At 53.2% G+C, this 24,612-nt stretch overlaps 1 protein-coding gene across 5 annotated transcripts in view; it reads left to right on the forward strand.

Annotated features, from left to right (window-relative positions):
- si:zfos-943e10.1 (GRAM domain-containing protein 2B) overlaps window positions 1–24,612 on the forward strand; it is a 122,097-nt gene that overhangs the window by 7,548 nt on the left and 89,937 nt on the right. For 2 of the 5 annotated variants that reach the window (XM_038778304.1, XM_038778306.1), the window contains exon 1: window positions 18,132–18,315. The exons of 2 other annotated variants lie outside the window; for them this stretch is intronic. In XM_038778304.1, the coding sequence (XP_038634232.1) occupies window positions 18,236–18,315 (80 nt within the window). In that variant the 5' untranslated portion in view covers window positions 18,132–18,235. Of the gene's footprint in view, window positions 1–18,131; window positions 18,316–24,612 lie in introns of those variants that run through there. One more of the 5 variants, XM_038778305.1, reaches the window with a different exon arrangement.

The following is a 24,612-nucleotide window of genomic DNA, read 5'->3' on the forward strand; positions in this document are numbered from 1 at the left end:
CAGCGTGGGCCCCACTGCTGGGACCAGTTAGCAATGCCGTAAAAAGCTGCACAACCTCCTCAGGGTGGCCAGCACTGTGCCCCAGGCACCACCCGAGAATGTTTCCCAGGTGCTGTGCACCTCAGCCAGTCACAGAGGGAGGTGACCCAGTCCCTGACCTCCGTTGCCGTGAGCAATGAGACCCTGGTCAAGATGAGAGTGGGCTTCCAGGACTGGCAGTTCCAGGTGGGGAGGATGCCTCAGGGGATAACTCCTGTTGGACCTCAGTCCCAAGGAGTACCCAGGCACCATTGGGCACCCTGAGGGAGGAGGACATGATGGGGACCGTGCCGGTGACCCTCGGAGGGGAGGTGCCAGAACACCACAGCACTTCAGACTCCGCTCCCCCCCTCCTGTCCCTGGCGCATCCGATGAACAGGGTGGCACCACGTCACCAAGGCCACCTGAGAGACTTCTGGGCTGGACCAGACCCAGTCACCCAAAGGGCGGCCGCCCCGGGGGACCCAGGTCACATGGTGGAAATGGCAACAGGCCACCTCCACCCCGACGTTCCGCCTGGGAAACCACCTCAACAGAGCGGAAGAGCAGAAAGTTAGACATCAGTTAGGTTGGCATGGGTGACAGCTGACTGGATAGAGTTAGGGGCAAGGGCACAAAATGTCGACACATGTTCACCTGTTCATAATAAACAACTGTTCACAAACATTCCAACTGCCTCGATGCTCTGTCAGAATGGTGCTAGGGTTGGGCTGGGATAGGGTGGCTGAAAAGCGGGTGTGGGGGATTGGGGGGGGGGGGGTTAAGGTGGGATGGGATGTTCATGCCACCGTCGGCCAGACCCCCAGTCGGTGAACCTGGAAGGAGTATCCTGTGTGCGTCGGCCCAGGCGCGCGCATAGTCCTGCTTCCCATGCCTGCCAGGGCCCAATGTCCTGCCCATCCTTATCCTCCCCCGCATCCTCCTCATCGGATGAGGCCTAGTGTTCATCCCCCTCTCCCCCTCCTCCAATACGTCCCCCCTCTGCTGTGCGATGTTGTGGAGGAAGCAGCAGGCCACCACGATGTGGGCGACCCTCTCAGCATCATACTGGACCGCATCTTCAGGATGGTGATGCACCGCTCAATCATGCCCCTGGTCGCTATATGGCATCATTGTAGCTGGTGTCGGTGTTGGTCCATGACCTCCAGATAGGCATCAACAGCCATGACTGGAGTGGATAACCCCTGTCACCCAGGAGCCAAACCCCCTGCCGGGGGTGCAACTTGAAGGTGTCGGGAGCTGTCGAGTGTGCCAGGATAAAGGCACCTTGCACATTGCCTGGGTATTGGGCACACTGCCCAGGTATCGGGGACACTGCCCGGGTATGGGGCACACTGCCCGGGTATTGGGCGCAGACGTGAATGATGCAGAGCTGATGGTCACACACCAGTTGCACGTTCATTGAGTGGAACCCTTTTCAGTTTGTGACGGCCACTCTCTCTTGTAGGGGGACATGTATCCCGTCAATCACCCCCTGGACCTGGGTCATCTCGGCGATGGCGGTGAAACCCTGTTGCCCAGTCAACCTGCTGAGCTCGGTCCACATTGAAATGGATGTATTGTGTTGGGCATATGGGGCCTCCGTGATGGCGAGGATGCACCTGTGCACCGAGGTCTGTGAGATCCCGGACAGGAACCTGGAAGGACTCTGTGGTGACAAAGGTCAGGATGACCATCACGCTGACGGCCACCGGGAGCCGGTGTCCTCCCCCACACCCCCGCAGTTCCAGGTCCGCCATGATCTGGCACATATGCCGTACGGTCCCCCTACTCATCCCCGGGGGATGCACTGAGGCTGGACTAGCAGGAGCTGTCATTATATACATCCAGATATATGATGGAGTGCAGACAGGCAGTGATTGACACACTGGATGACCAGTGAGCAGACAGAACACAGCAGCCAATCACCAGACAGGACATGACCACTATAAAGCCAGAGGGCACCAGTTTTCCCGCTCTCTCGGGATCCAGCCTCTGAGACAGACAGAACTCGTGAGCAGCAACTAGAACATACACCATGTGGTAGTCCGTTAGTCTGGTCAGGTTAGCCTCAGGTCTCCACTCAAGGGGCTGGTTTAGCACAGGGCTAAATCGCTGGCTTTTAAAGCAGACCAAGGCAGGCCAGCAGCGCGGGTTCAATTCCCGTACCAGCCTCCCCGAACAGGTGCCGGAATGTGGCGACTAGGGGCTTTTCACAGTAACTTCATTGAAGCCTACTCGTGACAATAAGCGATTTTCATTTTCATTTCATTTTCATTTTCATTTCATTTTCAAGTCAGCATAGTGGACTTAGAACCAAATAGTTTGTGCCAATACCAAGGAGGCAAACAGGATAATATTTACAGAAGGCAGCATGACAAGTACAAATTAATCTCTACCCAAACATTCAGGTTAGGCAACATTCAGAAAAGTGGGACAAAATACCAAAGGAGCCAGCTGGTGAGGATGGAGAGCCGGCTGCCCTACAGGCCAAGGAGGAGGTGGGAAAGAGGCGCCGCTTTAGGCCTCATGTGTACCAGCAGCGCCTGTCCTTTGACAGCCAGCCAGTCATTTACTGGAGAGAATTGTGTCCCATTTGTCTTTTGATGACTTGGACCCAACTAATTTCTGCTGGAATTTGACCACCCACCACACTGCTGCCTGTTACAGAATAAGAATGACTCTCAGTCGTTAATCCAGCTTCAATTAGTTTTTAAAAATCTATTCCTAAACTTGACAAGACCATATTTTGTCACCCAATGTAGACGGAATTCTTTTAAAACTATGACTGCTTTACATTTTTTCTCAGGGTTGGGAACTATGACAGGAATTAACCTCTTTGGTATTTTGTCCCACTTTTCTGAATGTTGCCTAACCTGAATGTTTGGGTAGAGATTAATTCGTACTTGTCATGCTGCCTTCTGAAAATGTTATCCTGTTTGCCTCCGTGGTATTGGCACAAACTATTTTGTTCTAAGTCCACAAAATACTTCCATTCCTTTTATGGAGTGCTGTTTAAATTTTCTATAAGCTGTTCTGTTAACTGTAGCATTTATTGTCCAATAATAATTGACTAATGACAAGTGGCCGCAGCTTTATCATTTGAGATCTATGAATAATTTTAGTTGGAAATAACTTACATCTCCTCCGAATGCAGCTAAACAGACTTTACATGTGTATTTAGTTAATAAACATGTGCTATCAAACAACAAAGGAGGTAAACCACTCTCATTGAATCCACTTTTTGTCCAATCTCCCCTTCTCCACCTTCCCAATCCAAGGAAGAAAACCCTAATTTCCCTAAATTGGTGTAATTTTTGTTGATCTAGGGTGGCACAGCGGTTAGCACTGCTGCCTCACAGCACCCGAGTCCTGGGTTCAATTCCGGCCTCGGGTCACTGTCTGTGTGGAGTTTGCACTTTTTCCCCTTGTCTGTGTGGGTTTCCTTCGGTTTCCTCCCATAGTTCAAAGATATGCAGCTTAAGCAGATTGGCCATGATAAATTGCTCTTAGTGTCCAAAGATGTCCAAGTTAGGTGGAATTATGGGGATTGGGCAAGGGAGGGTAGGGTGCTCTTTCAGAGGGTCGGTACAGACTCAAAGAACAAAGAACAATACAGCACAGGAACAGGCCTTCGGCCCTCCAAGCCTGTACTGGTCATGGTACCACCCATGGAGGACGTCTGGTGGCGGCGATGACGTAGGAAGCCGCACATTTGGGAGCTCCCATTTCAATCGGACTTTTCGGCTCTTTTTAGAGCCCAAAACGGAAATTTTTCGACGTCTCCAGGTGGGAGAAGGTGAGCTGATTGACTTTCTCCGCAGTTCATGACTCGAATTCGGAGTGAAAAGGGGGAAAAAACGGCAGCAGCTCCCCAGAAAAAACGGGGGAAGGGATCCAAGATGGCGGCCGGCGGAGCTCCAGAGGAGTGGAAGTAGTGGGCCCAGGAGCAACAAGCTGCTCTCCTGCTCTGCTTTACAGACTTCAAGGCCGAGGTACTGAGCTCTCTGCAGGAAACGAACAGAAGGCTGTCGGAGATTCAGATGACCCAGGGTGCTGCCATCAAGGCGTTGCAGACGCAGGCCACTGAACGAGAGGAGGAGGCCATGGTCCTGGTGAGTAAGGTGGAGGGGCACGAGGCACTCCACAAGAAGTGGCAGGACAGCTTCGAGGAGCTTGATCACCGCATGAGGTGGAAAAATCTGCGGATCTTGGGCCTTGCGGAGGGGCTGGAGGGGTCGGACCTGACAACCTACATGGCCACGATGCTGAACTCGCTAGTGGGGGCCGGGTCTTTCCATCTGCCCTGGAGCTGGAGGGAGCACACTACTGGCCAGGAGGCCCAAGGAGAACGAACCCCCGCGTGCGGTGCTGGTGAGGTTCCACCGGTTCAGTGATCGGGAGTGTGTGCTGTGCTGGGCCAAGAAGGTGAAGAGCAGCAAGTGGGAGAATGGGGTAGTACGGATCTACCAGGATTGGAGTGCGGAGGTGGCTAAGCGGCGGTCCGGGTTTAATCGGACGAAAGAGGTGCTTTACAAGAAGAAGATAAAGTTCGGAATGTTGCAGCTTGCGCGCCTGTGGGTAACTTATTTGGACCGGCATTATTATTTAGATTCCCCGGAGGAGGCGTGGGCCTTCGTGCGGACGGAGAAACTGGACTTGAACTAGGGGTTGGGGGTTGCGGGGTCGGTTGTAATGCTTTATTGCTGGTTTCTACTGTTGCTGTGTTCTCTTTTTCTGTACTTTTGCAATTTTGATATGGTTATTTATGGGGGTGTGTTCTGCTTTTTTTTGCTGTGGGGCATTGGTTGAGTTTTGTATCTTGCGGGGAGGGTTGGGGGGGTTTGTTGTATCCTATGTCGGGTTGGGGGTATGGAGTGGGGCTGGTATTTGGGAGCTGCGTCAGAAGGGTGTGGTGGGGCAGTGCGAAAGCGCGGGCTTTCCTCTGGTTTCCCGCGCTGCGGGGCTGGGGGGTGGAGACGATGACAGGGGAGGCGGGGCCTTAACTGGTTCTTCCCCGCGCTGGAGCGGTGCCTGGAGGAGGGATAGATTGGGGGATGATCCAACTTTGGGAGGGGTCGGGTTATTGGCGGGAGTTTCCGGGGTCAGCAGACGTTAGCTGATCCACGGAAGTACAATGGAGGATGGTTCGCGGCTAGGAGGGTTCCTAGCCTGGGGGGGAGGGGGGGGGGAGGGAGGGAAAGGGGAATACCGGGTTGCTGCTGGCAGGGTCAGGAAGAAGCTGGTGGGGGCCGGGGGGGACAGAGGTGAGGTGTTGTCGCTGTGGGGACTGGGTCGGGCGGGGGGTGCTGGCTTGGGGCGGGCAGTCGACGGGCTATGGCTAGCCGACGGGGGAGGGGGGGGGGGCGGGACGCCCTCTGATCCGGTTGGCCACCTGGAATGCGAGAGGGTTGAATGGGCCGGTGAAGCGGTCGAGGGTACTGGCTCACCTGAAGGGGCTAAAGGCGGATGTGGCAATGCTTCAGGAGACCCACCTGAAGGTGGCGGACCAGGTCCGTCTGAGGAAGGGATGTGTGGGGCAGGTTTTCCACTCTGGGTTGGATGTGAAGAACCGGGGAGTGGCGATTCTGGTGGGGAAAAATGTGTCGTTCGAGGCATCGGAGGTGGTGGCAGATAAGGGGGGTAGGTATGTTATGGTTAGGGGCAGGCTACAGGGAGAGAAGGTGGTACTTGCTAGTGTGTATGCCCCAAATTGGGACGATGTGGGCTTTATGAGGCGTATGCTGGGACGGGTCCCGGATCTGGAGGCGGGAGGTCTGATCATGGGGGGGGGGGGGGGGGGGGGACTTCAATACGGTGTTGGATCCTTCACTGGATCGGTCCAGCTCTAGGACGGGTAGGAGGCCAGCGGCGGCCAAGGTACTGAGAGGGTTTATAGACCAGATGGGTGGGGTGGATCCATGGAGGTTTGTGAGGCCGAGGGCACGGGAGTACTCTTTCTTCTCCCACGTACATAGGGTCTACTCTCGGATAGACTTCTTCGTGGTGAGTAGGGGACTGATTCCGAGAGTGGAGGAGGCCGAGTATTCAGCCATTGCAATCTTCGACCACGCTCCGCATTGGATGGAGTTGGAGATGGGGGAGGTGCGGGACCAGCGCCCGTTGTGGCGGTTGGATGTGGGGTTGTTGGCGGAGGAGGAGGTGTGTAGGAGGGTCCGTGCTAGTATTGAGGGGTACCTTGAGGTGAATGATACGGGGGAGGTTCAGGTAGGGGTGGTCTGGGAAGCCCTGAAGGCAGTGATTCGTGGGGAGCTGATATCCATTCCGGGCACACAGGGAGAGGAGCGAGAGGAGTGAGAGGGATAGGCTGGTGGGAAAGATGCTGGAGGTAGACAGGAGGTACGCAGAGGCACCAGAGGAGGGACTGTTGGGGGAGAGGCGCAGGCTAAATTTGATTTGCTGACCACGAGAAAGGCGGAGGCACAGTGGAGGAAGGCACAAGGGGCAGTGTACGAACATGGTGAAAAGGCGAGTAGGATGCTGGCTCATCAGCTCCGCAAGCGGGATGCGGCTAAGGAAATTGCTGGAGTGAGAGACAAGAGTGGGAATGTGGTGCGGAAGGGGGTCGAGGTGAATGAGGTCTTCAAGGACTTTTATGGGGAACTGTACCGGTCGGAGCCAACGGGGGAGGAGGGGAATGGAGAGGTTCCTCGACGGGCTTTCTTTCCCGAAGGTGCAGGAGGAGAAGGTGGAGGGGTTGGGTGCGCCGATTGTGCTGGAGGAGCTAGTTAAGGGGATCGGGCAGATGTAGTCAGGGAAGGCACCGGGGCCGGATGGGTTCCCGGTGGAATTTTATAAAAAGTTTGTGGACCGAGTGGGCCCCTTGCTGGTGTGGACACTTAATGAAGCGTGGGAAGGGGGGACTTTGCCCCCGACGATGTTGCGGGCGCTGATCTCGTTAATCTTAAAGAGGGACAAGGACCCCCAGCAGTGTGGTTCATACAGGCCCATATCTCTTCTCAACGTAGATGCCAAGGTGCTGGCAAAAATCCTGGCCACCAGGATAGAGGACAGTGTGCCAGGGGCTGTACACGAGGACCAGACAGGATTTGTGAAGGGAAGGCAGCTGAACACGAATGTGCGGAGGTTGTTGAATGTCATCATGATGCCGGCGATTGAGGGGGAGGCTGAGATAGTGGTGGCGCTGGATGCAGAGAAGGCCTTCGATAGAGTGGAGTGGGGGTACTTATGGGAGGTGTTGGGGAGGTTTGGATTTGGTGAAGGGTTTATTAGATGGGTGAGGCTGCTATATGAGGCCCCGATGGCATGCGTGGCCACGAATGGGAGGAGGTCGGAGTACTTCCGGCTTTACCGAGGGACCAGGCAGGGTTGCCCCCTGTCCGTCTTGTTGTTTGCATTGGCAATCGAGCCGCTGGCGATGGCGTTGAGGGATTCAGAGAGGTGGAGAGGTTTGGTGCGAGGTGGGGAGGAACATAGGGTGACGTTGTATGCCGATGACCTGTTACTGTATGTGGCGGACCCGGTGGGAGGGATGCCGGGGGTGATGGAGCTGCTAGCTGAGTTTGGGGCCTTTTCAGGTTATAAACTAAATTTAGGCAAGAGTGAGGTGTTTGTGGTGCACCCTGGAGACAAGGCGGAAGGAATTGGTAGGCTCCCGCTTAGGCGGGCAGGGGAGAGTTTTAGGTACCTGGGGGTGCAGGTGGCCAGGGACTGGGGGACTCTTCACAAACATAATTTCACCAGACTTGTAGATCAAATGGAGGAGGAGTTCAAGAGGTGGGACATGCTGCCATTGTCGTTGGCGGGGAGGGTGCAGTCCGTCAAAATGACGGTGCTTCCGAGGTTCTTGTTCCTCTTTCAGTGCCTGCCCATCTTCATCCCCAGGGCCTTATTTAGGAGGGTGACTAGCAGTATCTTGAGCTTTGTGTGGGCACATGGGACTCCGAGAGTGAAGAGGGTGTTCCTGGAGCGAGGGAGGGATAGAGGCGGGCTGGCACTGCCCAACCTTCTGGGGTACTATTGGGTGACCAATGTGTCAATGGTGCGTAAATGGGTGATGGAGGGGGGGGGGGGGGGCGGGAAAAGAATGGAGATGGCGTCATGTAGAGGTATGAGCCTGGGTGCCATGGTAACGGCGCCATTGCCGCTCTCCCCAAAGAGGTTTACCACGAGCCCGATGGTGGCGGCGACCCTAAGAATCTGGGGACAGTGGAGACGGCATAGGGGGGAAACAGGGGGCTCGATGGAGGCTCCATTGGGTGGCAATCATCGGTTCATCCCGGGGAACAAGGATGGGGGATTTAGGGGGTGGCAAAGGGTGGGCATCAGTAAATTGAGGGACCTGTTTATTGGCGGGAGGTTTTCGGGCCTGGGGGAACTGGAAGATAAATTTGGGCTTCCCCAAGGGAACATGTTCAGATACTTGCAGGTAAAGGCGTTTGCTAGGCGACAGGTAGAGGGATTCCCTTTGCTGCCATCGCAGGGGGCGATGGACAGAGTGCTTTCGGGGGTGTGGGTAGGAGAGGGGAAGGTGTCTGACATCTATCAGGTAATGCAGGAGGTGGAGGAGTCGTCAGTGGAGGAGCTGAAGGCTAAATGGGAGGGGGAACTTGGGGAGCAGATAGAGGACGGGACTTGGGCGGATGTCTTGGAGAGAGTCAACTCTTCCCCTTCATGTGCGAGGCTTAGTCTCATCCAATTTAAGGTGCTGCACCGGGCCCATCATGTCCGGGACTAGGATGAGTAGGTTCTTTGGGGGTGAGGACAGGTGCACCAGGTGTTCGGGGAGCCCAGCGAATCATGCCCATATGTTCTGGGCATGCCCAGCACTGGAAGTATTCTGGAAGGGGGTGGCAAGGACGGTGTCGAGGGTGGTTGGATCCAGGGTCAAACAAGGGTGGGGACTCGCGATTTTTGGAGTTGCGGCGGAGCCGGGAGTGCAGGAGGCGAAAGAGGCCGGTGTCCTGGCCTTTGCGTCCCTAGTAGCCCAGCGGAGGATCTTGCTGCAGTGGAAGGATGCGAGGCCCCCAAGTGTGGAGACCTGGATCAGTGACATGGCGGGATTTATAAAGTTGGAAAGGGTCAAATTTGCCCTGAGAGGATCAGTACAAGGGTTCTATAAACAGTGGCAAGCCTTTTTGGACTTCCTGGCTCAAAGATAGGTATCTTGGTCAATAGCAGCAGCAACCTGGGGGCGGGGGGGGTGGGGTGGGGGGGGGGGGGAGAGAGAGAAGGGGGGGGGGGGGGGGGGGGGGGTGGGGGGGGGAGAGAGAGAGGGGGGGGGGCGGGGGCGGGGGGGGGGGTGGGGGGGGGAGAGGGGGAGAGAGAGGGGGGGGGGCGGGGGGGGAGCACGGGGGAGGAGAGAGGGGGGGGCGGGGGCAAGGGGGGGGAGAGGGGGGAGAGAGAGGGGGTGGGAGGGGGCAAGGGGGGGGGCGGGGGGGGAGAGGGGGCGAGAGAAGGGGGGTGTGTCTTATTATAGTTCTTTTTTTTTTTTTGCGGGGGAGGAGGGGGAGTGGGGGGAGAGAGAGTGGGGGGTGTGTTCCTTATTATAGTTTCTATTTTTTTTCGCGTACGGGGTTATGTAACTCCTTAACTTGGTGGGTTAATTTAAAGTTGATTGTTAATATGTTGGGTTTGTTCATTGATGAAGAGGGCGAAGGTTCATAATTGTTTGTCATTACTGTTATTGTTGGTACAAAAGTCTGGTTTGTATGTTGTATAAATTAAAAAAAATTTTCAATAAAAATTATTTAAAAAAAAAATGATACCACCCATGGGCAAAACCCTCAGCACTTCCTCGTGCCTTATCCCTCTATACCCAATAAAGGTGCCTTTTAAATGCCGTTAATGTATCTGCTTCCACAGCCTCCCCGGCAACGCGTTCCAGGCACTCACCACCCTCTGCGTAAAAAACCTGCCTCGCACATCTCCTCTGAACTTTGCCCCAAGGACCTTAAACCTATGCCCCCTGGTGACTGACCCCTCCACCCTGGGAAAGAGTGCCTGCCCATCCACTCTATCCATGCCCCTCATAAACTTGCAGCCCTCTATCAGCTCGCCCCTCAACCTTCGTCATTCTAATAAAAACAGTCCGAGTCTATTCCGCCTCTCCACATAGCTAATACCCTCCAGACCAGGCAGCATCCTGGTAAACCTCCTCTGGTGGGTTAAATGGTCTCCTTCTGCACTGCAGGAATTCTATCTCTTCCACACTTTTTGTGAGCTGTTCCAAATTGAGTACAGTATTCCAGTTGAGGCTAGAACAGTTTTATAAAAGCTTAGCATCATTTCCTTGTTTTTTGTATTCTGTTTCCTTTCAATGAAGCTGAGGATTCCAGATGCTTTTTTAAATAACCTTCTCAACGTGTCCTGTCACCTCCATGCACACAAACCCCAAGGTGATGCCATTGCCGTGTGGATGGTGCTGCAATCAGATGATCAACAACAGTATCTATCACTCACAGCCTCATCTGGATTTCCATTAATCAAATAATGGTTAACATATTGAGCAACATTCAGCTAACAGGTTTACTTGAGTTAAAAATTCCATTAAATGTGAAATGGACATAGTTATGCATCATGACTACACCATAGAAACATTCTGCCCAACAAGACCATGTCACCCCCCTCTATGTCAGTAAATATTGAATGTTGACAGCTTTTGCCTCAAGTGAATTCCAGAGCTTCAGAATCCTGTTTATAAATATGTATATCTGATCTTTATCTATTATTCAACTGCTAGAAATAGTTAACATTTATCAATGTTACAACCATATTTTCACAACTTTAAACACTGTGATTATATTGACCCATAATCTATACCCATGAAGCTCCTAAAATGTCACATTTTTATTTGTCTATCCTATTCTTCGGCAGTGGAATCTCATTAAGTCGGTATTGCGCTCTTTCTGGTATTAGGAAAACAAAGGTAGTTTTAAGGGAATTAGATTTGTATTGCTAAACATTAGAAATAAATTATAGCGACTTCCGGTGGCGGCGATGTTTGAGTGAGCCGCACATTCGGCGGGCTCTCACTCCGGCGGGGCTTTAGGGCTGATTCCCCGCGATAGTGGGACCATGGAGCGGCAAAAAGGCGGCCGCGAAAGTGCTGGAGAGCGGGCTGCAATCGATGGAAACCGTGGGAGTCCAGGAAGTAGAGGAAGAGAGAGAGAAAGGGACAGAGGCAAGGGGCAGAGGAAGCTGACCTGGAACTTAAGATGGCGGACACATGGACCTTTCATGCTCCAGGAGATGAAAAACAGTTTTGAGTCGCTGAAGCAGGACAACTTGGACCCACTTCAGAAGGTAGTGGATCAGCTGAATCAGAGGCTGGATGCTCAAGAGGTAAAAGTTAAGGAGCTGGGAGAAGGAAGGCGAAAGTGAAAGTGCTGAGGAGCGGGCTGCGGCACATGGAACAGCGGGAGTCCAGAAGGCAGAAGAAAAAAGAGAAAAAGGGACAGAGACAAGGACCTGAAGAAACTTACCTGGGACCTAAGATGGCGGACACACGGACCCCGGACTCAGCAATCCAGCAGGCGCTGGATAACATGCTCCAGGTAATGAAGTCCAGTTTTGAAGCGCTGAAGCGGGACAGCTTGGACCCAATCCAGAAAACGGTGGATCAGCTGAACCAGAGGTTGGATGCGCAAGATGTTAAAGTTAAGGAGCTGGGAGAGGCGGTGGAGGGGCAGGCGGATGCGCAGATGGTTGCGGCGTTAGAAGTTGACGGGCTGAAAGAGTGGCAGAGAAGACTGCTGGACAGAGTGGAGGAGCTGGAGAATAGAGTCCGCAGGAACAACCTGAGGATGGTCGGCCTCCCGGAGGGGGCTGAGGGAGCTGATGCCGCAGCGTTTGTAGCAGACCTATTGATGCAGCTGATGGGGGCCGAAGCCTTTCCGTGACCGCCGGAGCTGGAGGGGGCATACAGAGTGCAGGCGAGGCAGGGGCGGCCGGGCGGACCCCCCCGCCCGATGGTGATTAGGTTCCACAGGTTCGTGGACAAGGAGCGGGTGCTGCAGTGGGCAAAGAGCGCCAGGAGCAGCACGTGGAACAACAGTGTCCTCCGCATTTACCACGACCTAAGCCAGGAGGTGGCTCGGCGGCGAGCAGCCTTTAAGAATGTCAAGGAGGTGCTGTTCAAGAAGCACGTGAAGTTTGGTCTGCTGTTCCCAGCCCGGCTATGGGTCATGCACCAGGGTCAACACCACTACTTCTCCGAGCCCGAAGAAGCGATGGATTTTGCGAGGGATCAGGGGCTGGTCCCGAAAAGAGGCCCCACGGACGCGAATTAGGGCCCGACGATTACCGTGGGAAGGTACGCCGAATGGGCCTGGACTGCTGTTCAACGGTTTCTGGGTTTCAAAGGTGCCAAGCGGAACATTTGTGACTCTTTCCTTTGTTCATGGACATTGGTTTGGGGTTTTTTTTTTTCTTTTTTCTCATGTTTTTGTTTTTTCCTCTTTTTTTCTGTTTTTTCCTTTCTGGGCGGATTTGTACTTTTTGTGCAGCTTGCGGAGGACACTGGAGCCGGCTTGCTCCAGTGGGTTAGAGGGGGGATGGGGCGCCGGGGAGTGGGGAGGTGGACGGGGAAACAATGGGAATGAGACAGGAAGGCGCCGGAGTGTTGAGTTACTGGGCTAGCAGATTGGCTAGTCAAGGGAGTCAGGTGGGGGGGGGAGATCACAGACAGTGGATGGCAGGGGTGGGGGTATCGGGGGATGTGGTTAGGGGGGGGTTGTTTTGCTGACGTGGGAGGGACTTGAAATAGGCACTCGAAAAGAGGTCGAGGGTGGAGGCAGCCAACGGGCGGGCCAGGAATGTCGCAACGCACGGGCCGGGGGCCTGCCCAAGAAAGGCTATGGCTGACCGGAGTGGTGGGGGGGGGGGGGATGGGTTGTGCCCCCTGACCAGGCTGATCACCTGGAACGTCAAGGGACTGAATGGGCCGGTTAAGAGGGCGCGGGTGTTCGCGCACTTGCGGGCTCTGAGGGCGGACGTAATTATGTTGCAGGAGACACATCTGAAAGTGTCGGACCAGACCAGGCTAAGGAAGGGCTGGATTAGCCAGGTCTTCCACTCGGACTTGGACTCGAAGTCCAGAGGGGTGGCAATCATGATCAACAAGCGCGTGCAATTTGAGGCAGAGGGCATATCCGCAGACAGGGGGGGCAGATACCTGATGGTAAGGGGCAGACTGGAGGGGAGAAGAGTGGTGCTGGTGAATATATATGCCCCAAACTGGGATGACGTGGACTTCATTAAAAGAGTGCTGGGGAAGATCCCGGACCTAGATTCTCGCAGGCTAATAATGGGGGGGGGGCTTTAACATGGTCCTTGACCCGACTTTGGATCGGTCGTGTCCCAGAACGGGTAGACTCCCAGCAATGGCAAGGGAGCTGAAAGGGTTTATGGAGCAAATGGGGGCAGTGGACCCCTGGAGAGCCAGACAGCCGACAGGAAGGGGCTACTCGTTTTACTCGCACGTCCATAAAGTATATTCTAGGATAGATTTATTCGCACTAAGCAGGGATTGTATAGGGGAGGTAAAGAACACGGAATATTTGGCAATTACTATCTCAGACCATGCCCCGCACTGGGTAGACCTGCAGATCGGGAGGGGCGAACTACCAACGCCCGCAATGGAGGCTAGACGTGGGACTGCTGTCGGAGGAGGGGATCTGCGAGAGGCTTCGGAGGTGTATGCAAATTTACCTGCAGGTGAATGACACGGGGGAGATCTCAGTGGCGACCCTGCGGGAGGCGCTAAAGGCAGTAGTGCGGGGGGGAGCTGATTTCAATTGGGGCCCACAGAGCCATGGCAGACAGGGCAGAGATGGATAGATTGGTCAGGGAAATGGGTCGGATAGATGAAGAGCACACGGAGTCCCCGGGGGAGGTTTTACTCAGGAAAAGGCAGAGACTACAGGCGGAACTGGGGGCACTATCCATGAGTTGGGCCGTGGAACAGCTTGGGAAGGCAAGGGGCGTGGTGTACGAGCATGGGGAAAAGGCTAGCAGACTGTTAGCGCAGCAACTCAGGAGGAGGGAGGCGGCCAGGGAAATAGGTAGAGTGAGGGATGGGGAGTGGCGCAAAGTGGAGGACCCGGCAGGATTGAAAAAGGTATTCCGGGACTTCTATCGCAAGCTGTATACTTCGGAGAGGGCCGGAAGAACCGGAGGAGATGAAAAGGTTTCTGGACGGGTTAACATTCCCAACAGTAGGTGGGGGGCGAGTGGATGAGCTGGGGGCCCCGATTAGAGTGGAGGAGGTATTGGGGGGCCTAAAGGCCATGCAGTCGGGGAAAGCCCCGGGGCCGGATGGATACCCAGTAGAGTTTTATAGGAAGTTTTCTGAGCTGGTGGGCCCAGTCTTGGCGAGGGTTTTCAATGAGGCAAGGGACAGAGGGACCCTGCCGCCGACAATGTCACAAGCCACTATATCACTGATATTGAAGCGGGGTAAAGACCCGGAGGCGTGCGGGCCCTACAGGTCAATCTCCCTGATTAATGTTGACGCCAAGCTCCTGGCAAAGGTACTGGCGGTTAGAATGGAGGACTGTGTACCGGAGGTGATTGGGGAGGACCAAACTGGGTTCGTGAAAGGTAGGCAGCTGGCGGCCAACCTGAGAAGATTACTTAATGTGATAACGATGCCCCCAGCGGGTAGGGAGGTGGAGGTAGTGGTGGCGATGGACGCCGAGAAGGCCTTTGACCGGGTGGAGTGGGACTATCTATGGGAGGTGCTCGGACGGTTTGGGTTCAGGGAGGGATTGGTGGATTGGATCAAATTATTATATCAGGCCCCGAGGGCCAGCGTCAGGACCAACAGAGAAGTGTCGGAGTACTTTAGGTTGTACCGAGGGACCAGACGGGGCTGCCCGCACTCCCCGCTGCTGTTTGCGCTGACCATAGAGCCGCTGGCGATTGCGCTGAGAGCCGCAGAGGGATGGAAGGGGATGGTTAGGGGCGGGGTAGAACATAGGGTCTCTCTTTACGCAGACGACCTGCTCCTGTACGTGTCGGACCCAGTGGCCGGGATGGGAAGTATACTGGGAATGTTGAGGAAGTTCGGCCAGTTTTCAGGATACAAATTAAATACGGTCAAGAGTGAAATGTTTGTGGTCCAGGCAAGTTGGCCAGGAGAACAGATTGAGAGGGCTACCGTTTAGGCTGGTTGAGGAAAATCTCCGGTATTTGGGAATCCAGGTGGCACGAGACTGGGGCAGGCTGCAGAAGTTAAATTTGGCCAGGGTGGTGGAGCAAATGAAGGGAGAGTTTCGGAGATGGGATGCACTCCCGCTGTCGCTGGCAGAGAGGGTGCAGACTGTAAAGATGACAATCCTCCCTAGATTTCTGTTTGTTTTTCAGTGCCTCCCGATCTTTGTTCCACAGTCCTTCTTCAAAAGAGTTAACGGGCTGATCATGAGCTTTGTCTGGGCGGAAAAATCCCCGCGGGTGAAGAAGGCGATGTTGGAGAGGAACCGCAGCGAGGGAGGGCTGGCTTTGCCGAGTCTGATTAATTATTACTGGGCGGCCAACATCGCTATGGTAAGAAAGTGGATGGTGGGTACGGGGTCTATCTGGGAGCGGGTGGAGGCGGCTTCGTGCAGGGGCTCCAGCTTGGCAGCCCTGGTCACGGCTCCTCTACCGTTGCCGCTGGCCAAGTACACCACCAGCCCGGTAGTGGTGGCGACCCTGCGGATATGGGGCCAGTGGAGGAAGCATGTAGGGGAGATGGGGGCGTCTGTCTGGGCGCCAATCTGTGACAACCATCGGTTTGCCCCCGGGAGTATGGATGGGGGGTTTCGAGTATGGCGGCGGGCAGGGGTGGGAAGGGTGGGCGATATGTTCCTGGAAGGGAGCTTTGCGAGTTTCAGGAGCTTGGAGGAGAAATTTGGGTTGGTAAGGGGAAATGATTTTAGATACCTACAGTTGCGGGACTTTGTTCGTAGACAGGTCCCATCTTTCCCACGCCTCCCGCCAATGGGGATCCTAGACAGAATAGTCTCTAGGGGGGGAAGAAGGGGAGAGCAGAGTCTCGGGTATATATAAGGTGCTCATGAGGGAGGAAGGGTCCCAGACAGAGGAACTGAAACTTAAATGGGAGGAGGAGCTAGGCGGGGAAATGGAGGACGGGCTGTGGGAAGAGGCCCTGAGTAGGGTAAATTCGACCGTGACATGTGCCAGGCTCGGCCTGATTCAATTTAAGGTCGTTCACCGGGCCCATATGACGGTGGCTTGGATGAGCAAATTCTTTGGAATAGAGGACAAATGCGCTAGGTGCGCGGGAGGACCAGCGAACCACATTCATATGTTTTGGGCATGCCCTGAGCTGAGGGGGTACTGGGAGGGATTTGCGAGGGTCATGTCCCAGGTGCTAAAAACAAGGGTGGTGATGAGTCCAGGGGTGGCAATTTTTGGGGTTTCGGAAGACCCGGGCGTCCAGGGGGAGAAAGAGGCCGATGTTTTGGCCTTTGCTTCCCTGATAGCCCGGCGACGAATACTATTGGCGTGGAGGGACTCAAAGCCCCCGTAGACTGAGTTGTGGCTTGCGGACATGTCGAGTTTCCTGGGTATGGAAAAAATTAAGTTCGCCTTGAGGGGATCTGTACATGGGTTCGCCCGGAGGTGGCAACCATTTATTGACTTCTTTGCGGGAGAGTGAGCGTCAGCAGGGGGTGGGGGTGGGGGGGGGGGGGGTAGAGTAGAGTAGGAGGAAAAATATGGCGGGTAGTACCGGTGGGAGAGGAGCGGGCTTGTGCAGTATGTTACGATTGAAGTATTGAAAGTACATGGATGTTTGCACATTTTTGCCTTTTTTGCTTTCTTTCTGTTGATGTCTGTAACTGTTTACAAAGCCAAAAACTACCTCAATAAAATTGTTTATTAAAAAAAAAAGAAATAAGTTATAGCTTTAAGTGTGTTTAATTTAATGTTTCTGTGCCTGGAAGGTAAAACCTATAGTTAGATTCATGCCGGACAAACGTGTTTGTATGTGTGGGGGTTGGTTAAGCTCCAACTGTGTTTCTTTTGTACTTAGAGAGGGCTACAGAATGAATAATAAATAAAAGGCAGAAGCATGTGAAATGAAAAATGAAATGAAAATCACTTATTGTCACAAGTAGGCTTCAAATGAAGTTACTGTGAAAGCCCCTAGTTGCCACATTCCAGCGCCTGTTCGGAGAGGCTGGTACGGGAATTGAACCGTGCTGCTGGCCTGCCTTAGTCTGCTTTCAAAGCCAGTGATTTGGCCCTGTGCTAAACCAGCCCCTAGAGATTGTCCCTGGAGATGTGTTCCTGGAGATCCATCTTCTTTCTTCAATGATGGGTCAGTGATGTTGGGTGCCTTCTAAAGATGGCTGATCCATGCCATCAAGCCCACCCCACCACAGAAGGTCCCACAAAAACCCTGGATGCATAATTAATTACGCCAGAGGCAGCAGGCATGGTGTCGTTTCCCATCACCCACTCCAGCCGGAAACACTTACTGCCCCCGCCTCTGACATGGCACTTTCATCATAGATGGGAGAATTCCACCCCTGAAGTAGGACTTAAAATAGAGATTCTGGCATGAGGTTGGGACGGTCCCAGTGCACCACAAGAGTGCCCACATCCACAAGAATAAATGCTATTTTATTTTTCAAATTTGTGCTTGGTTTAATGATAGGAAATTGTGTGATATTATCAATGCATTTCAACTAACTGCAGTGCAATAAGAAGGAGCCTTTACACTTTAAATTGAGATTAAAAATGAAAAGAAAGAGTTGTATTTATGTCATCCTCCCCTGATTGCGAACTGGCGGAACAGCGACTGATCAAAGGGTCCCTTTCAAATGTGAAAGTACAAATATTATTTCACTTCAGTAAATTGACAATTTATTCAATTTTTACCATAGGTACATTTAGGTACAGGTACTTGTTTTAAATTTAGTGGAAAATGTAAATATTTACTTTCTGCTTTGATAGAATTGTGAGGCTTGTTTTCTGAAGTAGAATTAAACTTCACGCAGCCGCAGACACCATCCTGCTGTTTGTGAGAGGGAATGCTGTCTGGCCAGTTTTCAGGTGGGTCGAGTGCACGCTGGCTTTGATATATTCCAGCCCTCACCTGATTGGATACTACAGCTGGTTGCGTGACAGGAGGAACTTTCCAAAGATCTTCCCTGGCTGATAAGCACAACACTCCATTTCACTCTGCCTACCCTGATCAAAGGCATTCTATAAGATTCCTGCAGATATGTTGAAAGAATCCTTCCCTTCAGCCGGCAAGTGTATGAAGTTGATTGGGAAAAAAGTCCACTTACCAGAGCTTCTAAGGTAATACCTGCCAATTTATGAAGATTTTGAGATGTGCAATGGTTCACAAAGTACTGTTGTGAGTTCTAGTAGTATTAATGTTTTTATGTTATTACTGATGTATTTAATAGAATTGTAACACTTTCCCCTTTTTAGTGTAAGCAAGTCTATTTCCCATGTTTCTAATTTAAACCAGATTATGACAGGTTCAATAATTGTATGTTAAATGTTAGATTCATAGAATCATAGAATTTACAGTGCAGAATGAGGCCATTCGGCCCATTGAGTCTGCACCAGCTGTTGGAAAGAGCACCCTATTTAAGCCCACACGTCCACACCCGCTTTCAACACCACCTTATCTTGTAGCCGATGGAGCTGTAGGTGCAGGAAAGTCGATACCTGCCTCTGCACGAAGTTCCTCACCTGCAGGTAGCGAAACCCACTCCCATTGGGCAGCTCAAATTCCTCCTCCAACACTTCGGAGCACGGAAAGCCCCCGTCTATAAACAGATCCCCAAACCGTTCGTTCCCTGTCCGCTACCACCACTGAAACCCCCCATCCAGACCCCCGGAGAAAACCGGTGATTGGCACATATTGGTGCCCACACCGACACCCCGTCCAGTCCATGTGCTGCCGCCACTGTCCCCACCCCACAGGTCTGCCACCACAACCGGGCTTGTGGAGTACCTGGTCAGCGAGAACAGCAGAGGGGCCGTTAGCAGTGCCCCAAACCCGTGCCCTTACAAGAGGCTGCCTTCCTCCGCTCCCAACCCCCACCACCCATTCCCTGCCCATCGCTATATTCGGTGCCCAATAGTATTTCAATATTCAGGAGAGCCAGCCCCCCCCCCCCCCCCCCCCCCCCCCCCACCCACCAGACCCCGCTCCAGCAGCACCTTCTTCACCCACGGGGTTTCACCACCCACACAAACCCTAAGATCACTTTCCTGAAAAAAACTCTTGGGAATGAAGATCAAGTGGCTCTGAAAAAAAACAAGAACCTCGGCAAGACCGTCACCTTCACCATCTGAACCCTCCCTGCCACTGACAATGGGTGACTCATGCGAGGTATCAATGGCCAACGTGGAGTCCGATTTGGGGCTCACCTGCAATTCACCTGCCAGACGCAACGCACCCCTAGTATCAAGTATAGTATTGGGGCGTGATTTTCAGTAGGGTGCTCTTTGTAAGGGCCAGTGCAGACTCGATGGGCCGAATGGCCTCCTTCTGCACTGTAAATTTTATGATCCTATGGTTGTATGAAAAGGGAACAGTGGCTATTTAACGTGAATTGCGTTGTATCAGGGGCCTGAACGTGCGGCCGAGGCGCACAGAGCTCTGTTTTGTATAGTGGGAAGTTCCAGCCTGATTGCACGTGTGCAGAAAATGCCAGCTTGGTACCTTGGCAGTGCCAGGTCACCACCCTACCTAAAGGGCATGCACTGGGGGCCTCCAGTCCCTGGGAGACCCCATAAGTGCTCGTTTGTGGGGACCAGTGCCAAACGGCGCTCGGCTCAGGTCTCTGAAGTGAAGGGGTTGAATCGCAAAGCCTCAGGAACCTCAGGAATCTGCACATTAGGGGGGCCTCATCCACCCACAATGAGCAGGATTTACATCACAACGTCTTGCGAGATTGTGTTGGATCTTGTGAGGCGTTGCAGGCTGTGTAGATCCCGGGAGCGGGGGTCTCTCAGCTTTCAATGGCCAAGTTCGGCCGCGGCAAGCTGCTTTGTGGCACACCGTGGCTATGGCATCGCGTTTCATGGTTCACCAACTGACATGGGATTAACAAGGAATCTTAATCACCTGTGAATTATTGATTATCTGTTTTCAGTGAAACTTCCATTGCACCTGATTGTAGACAAAGGGCGCCAGAATCACAAAACGCGATTGGGCGGAGAATCAGTTTCAATTTCGAAATCGCGGCAGGCGCCGATTTGACGCCAATTCGCAATTCTCCGACACCGCGACAGCAGCGTCAATGCATACCGGAATGCATGAACAGTAAATGCCATTGGCATATCATTAGTGGACCTGACCCAGTATTCTTTGGGGCCTCCGCGACTCTCCGCCTCCGATGGGCTCAGTTCCCGACGGCGCGGTTCACTTGTGCTTTTCAAAATCATGAAACCGGCGTGGTGGGTGCTGAGGGAGAGAGAGAGGGTACGGAAAGTGTCCAACATCGCCATGGTTTGCGAACAGTTGTGCCGCTGGCCGGGGGGGGGGGGGGGGGGGGGGGGGGGTCTGCCAGGGCCGGGGGGAGTAGTGGGGGATGGCCTGGTGATGGGCTGTGGTGTCAGGGTAGACGGGCACGGAACACCATTGCCCCAGCCGGAAAGGCAGCCATGCAGCTGTGCACGCTGCTAACAGCCCACTGTGAACTTAGGGCCATGGGTCATATAGGTGTCTGCCCCCCCCCCCTCCACCCCCCCCTCCCCGCTAGGCCATCCCCTAGGTGCCCTCTGACCCCAGCCGACCATCAGTGGGGTGGGTGCGCTCCAACACAACCAGTGCGATCTATAGGCTCGATGAGTGTGTGTGGGGAGTGTAATGTGTGTGTGTGGGGGGGGTGGGGGTGTGGGGGGGGGGGGTGGGGGGTGGGGGGGGTGGGGTGTGGGGGGGGAGGGGGGGTGGGGGGGGGGGGGTCGCGTTGAGCCGGAATTGTATTCGTTGGAATTTAGAAGGGTGAGGGGGATCTGACACCAGTCAGAGCATTTCCCATCAACCACCACACTTTGTCTTCTTCCAGCTAGCCAATTTCTGATCCAAGCTGCTAAATCACCCTGAATCCCACGCCTCTGTATTTTCTGCAATAGCCTACCGTGGGGAACCTTATCAAACACTTTACTGAAATCCATATACACCACATCAACTGCTTTACCCTCATCCACCTGTTTGGTCACCGTCTCAAAGAACTCAATAAGGTTTGTGAGGCACGACCTACCCTTCACAAAACCATGTTGACTATCTCAAATCAAATTATTCCTTTCCAGATGATTATACATCCTATCTCTTCTAAACCTTTCCAGGACTTTTCCCACAACAGAAGTAAGGCTCACTGGTCTATAGTTACCGGGGTTGTCTCTACTCCCCTTCTTGAAAAAGGGGACAACATTTGCTATCCTCCAGTCTTCTGGCATTATTCCTGTAGACAAAGATGACTTAAAAATCAAAGCCAAAGGCTCAACCATCTCCTCCCTAGCTTCCCAGAGAATCCTAGGATAAATCCCATCCGGCCCAGGGGACTTATCTATTTTTTTTTTATAAATGTTTTTTATTCAGTTTTCATGTTTTATATTGAACAAATTACAAATTGTTAGAGAGAGAGAAAAACAAAAGAACACGCAAAAATTAACATATATATTTACAGGTAAGCATCTTCATAATAATAACTGTGGCCTCCCCCCTTTAGCCGGCATACATATTTTACATTCCCCAATATGGCCGAGACACATGTTTATTGGCATTTATTTACAGTTTGGTTTTGGGCCTTAGCTAGCCATCAAACCCCCATACGAACCCGTAGCCCCCCCCCTCCCCTTCCCTCCCCCCCCCCCCCCCGCAACATTCCCCCGATTCCCATCCATTTTCCCCTGATTCTTGGCCACCCGACTATTCTTCCTCTTGTTCGTTGGCCACAAACAGGTCCCGGAACAATTGCATGAATGGCTCCCACGTTCTGTGGAAGCCGTCGTCCGACCCTCTGATGGCGAATTTGATTTTCTCCATTTGGAGAGATTCCGAGAGTCGGACAGCAGTCTGCAGCTCTGGGTGGTGCTGCTGACCGCCAGCCAAACAGGATTCTACGGCGGGCGATCAGGGAGGCAAAGGCAAGGGCGTCCGCCCTCCTCCCCAGGAATAGATCTGGCTGGTCTGAAACCCCGAAGACCGCCACTATCGGGCATGGCTCCACCCTCACCCCCACCACTTTGGACATAGCCTCGAAGAAGGCTGTCCAGTACTCCACAAGTCTGGGGCAAGACCAGAACATGTGGACATGGTTGGCCGGGCCTCTTTGGCACCGCTCGCATCTGTCCTCCACCTCCGGGAAGAACCTACTCATACGTTTTCTTGTTAAGTGGGCTCTATGTACCACTTTTAGTTGCGTCAGGCTGAGCCTTGCGCACGTGGAGGTGGAGTTGACCCTATGTAGTGCTTCACTCCAGAGTCCCCACCCTATCTCCATCCCCAGGTCGTCCTCCCATTTCCTTCTTGTTGCGTCCAGTACGGTGTCGTCCCTTTCTACCAGTCGGTCATACAAGTTGCTACAGTTCACTTTCTCTAGGATACTTGCGTCCAGTAGGTCTTCCAGTAGTGTCTGTCGTGGCGGTTGTGGGTACGTCCTTGTCTCCTTTCGTAGGACGTTTTTGAGCTGGAGGTACCGCAGCTCGTTCCCCCCAGCTAGCCGAAATTTCTCTGTCAGTTTGTCCAGTGTTGCGATCCTGTCGTCCGTGTATAGGTCCCTGATTGTCAGTGTCCCCCCTGTCCTGTCTCCACCTTTTGAAGGTGGCGTCAGTCAGTGCTGGTTTGAACCTATGGTTGTTGCAGATGGGAGCCTTGTCCGACATTTTGGTCAGGCCAAATTGCTGCCGCAGTTGGTTCCAGGATTGGAGGGTGGCTGTCACCACTGGGCTGCTGGAGTGTTTTTTGGTTGGAGATGGGAGTGCTGCCGTGGCGAGGGCCCGGAGGGAGGTCCCCATGCAGGAGGCCTCCTCCGCACGCACCCACTCGGCTTCTGGCTCCTGGATCCATCCCCTTACTCGCTCGGCTGTTGCCGCCCAGTGGTAGAATTGTAGGTTCAGGAGAGCTAGACCCCCCCCCCCCCCTGGATTTTGTTTTTTGTAGGACCTTCTTTGGGATCCTAGCATTTTTACCCCCCCCATACGAACGCCATGATAAGTTTGTCCAGCACTTTGAAGAAGGCCTTGGGGATGTAGATCGGAATGGATCTAAACAGGAAGAGGAACCTGGGCAGTACGTTCATTTTGATCGTCTGGACTCTCCCCGCGAGGGAGAGTGGGAGTGTGTTCCATCTTTGCAGGTCCTTTTTAACTTCCTCCGTCAGGCTGGTGAGGTTCCATTTGTGGATCCCTTTCCAGTCATGGGCTATTTAGATCCCCAGGTAGCGGAATTTATGTTGGGCTTGTTTGAACGGCAGCCCCTTTAGTGCTCTCCCCCCCCCCCCCCCCCCCCCCCCCCTTGCTGGTGTACTGGGAAGATCTCGCTTTTGCTCATGTTGAGTTTGTAGCCCGAGAAGGCTCCAAACTCTTTCAGGAGCGCGATGATTCCGTCCATGCTGCTTTGTGGGTCCGAGATGTAGAGGAGCAGATCATCTGCATAGAGTGAGACTCTGTGCTCTCTGCCTCCCCTTCGGATCCCCCTCCAATTTTTTGCTGCCCTGAGCGCGATTGCTAGCGGTTCGATTGCTAGTGCGAACAGCAGCGGGAACAGTGGGCATCCTTGTCTGGTGCCCCTGTGCAGCTGGAAGTATTGGGAGTTGGTATTGTTGGTCCGTACACTCGCCATGGGAGCACTGTATAGGAGCTTTACCCAAGCGGTGAACCCTGTTCCAAGCCCGGACTTATCAATTTTAACACTTTCCAGAATCGCTAACACCTCCTCTTTATGTACCTCAAGCCTTTATAGTCTAGTGGCCTGTATCTCAGTAGTCTCCTCGAAAACATTGTCTTTTTCCTGTGTGAATACTGATGAAAATTACTCATTTAGCACCTCTCCTACCTCCTCGGACTCCACGCACAACTTCTCCCTACTGTCCTTGACTGGCCCTACTCTTACCCTAGTCATTCTTTTATTCCTGACATATCTACAGAAAGCTTTAGGGTTATCCTTGATCCTACCTGCCAAAGACTTCTCATGTCCCCTTCTGGCTCTTCTTAGCTCTCTCTTTCGAGCCTTCCTAGCTAACTTGTAACTCTCAAGCGACCCAACTGAACCATCACATCTCATCATTACATAAGCCTCCTTCTTCCTCTTGACAAGTGTTTCAACTGCTTTAGTAAACCATGGTTCCCTCGCTCGACCACTTCCTCCCTGCCTGACAGGTACATACTTATCAAGGACACGCAGTAGCTGTTCCTTGAACATGCTCCACATTTCCATTGTGCCCATCCCCTGCAGTTTTCACCTCCAGCCGATGCATCCTAAGTCTTGCCTCATCGCATCATAATTGCCTTTCCCCCAGATATAACTCTTGCCCTGCGGTATATACCTATCCCTTTCCATCACTAAAGTAAACGTAATCGAATTGTGGTCACTATCACCAAAATGCTCACCTACCTCCAAATCTAACACCTGTC

Source organism: Scyliorhinus canicula, chromosome 18, assembly GCF_902713615.1.
Source record: "Scyliorhinus canicula chromosome 18, sScyCan1.1, whole genome shotgun sequence".
Lineage (NCBI taxonomy): Eukaryota > Metazoa > Chordata > Chondrichthyes > Carcharhiniformes > Scyliorhinidae > Scyliorhinus > Scyliorhinus canicula.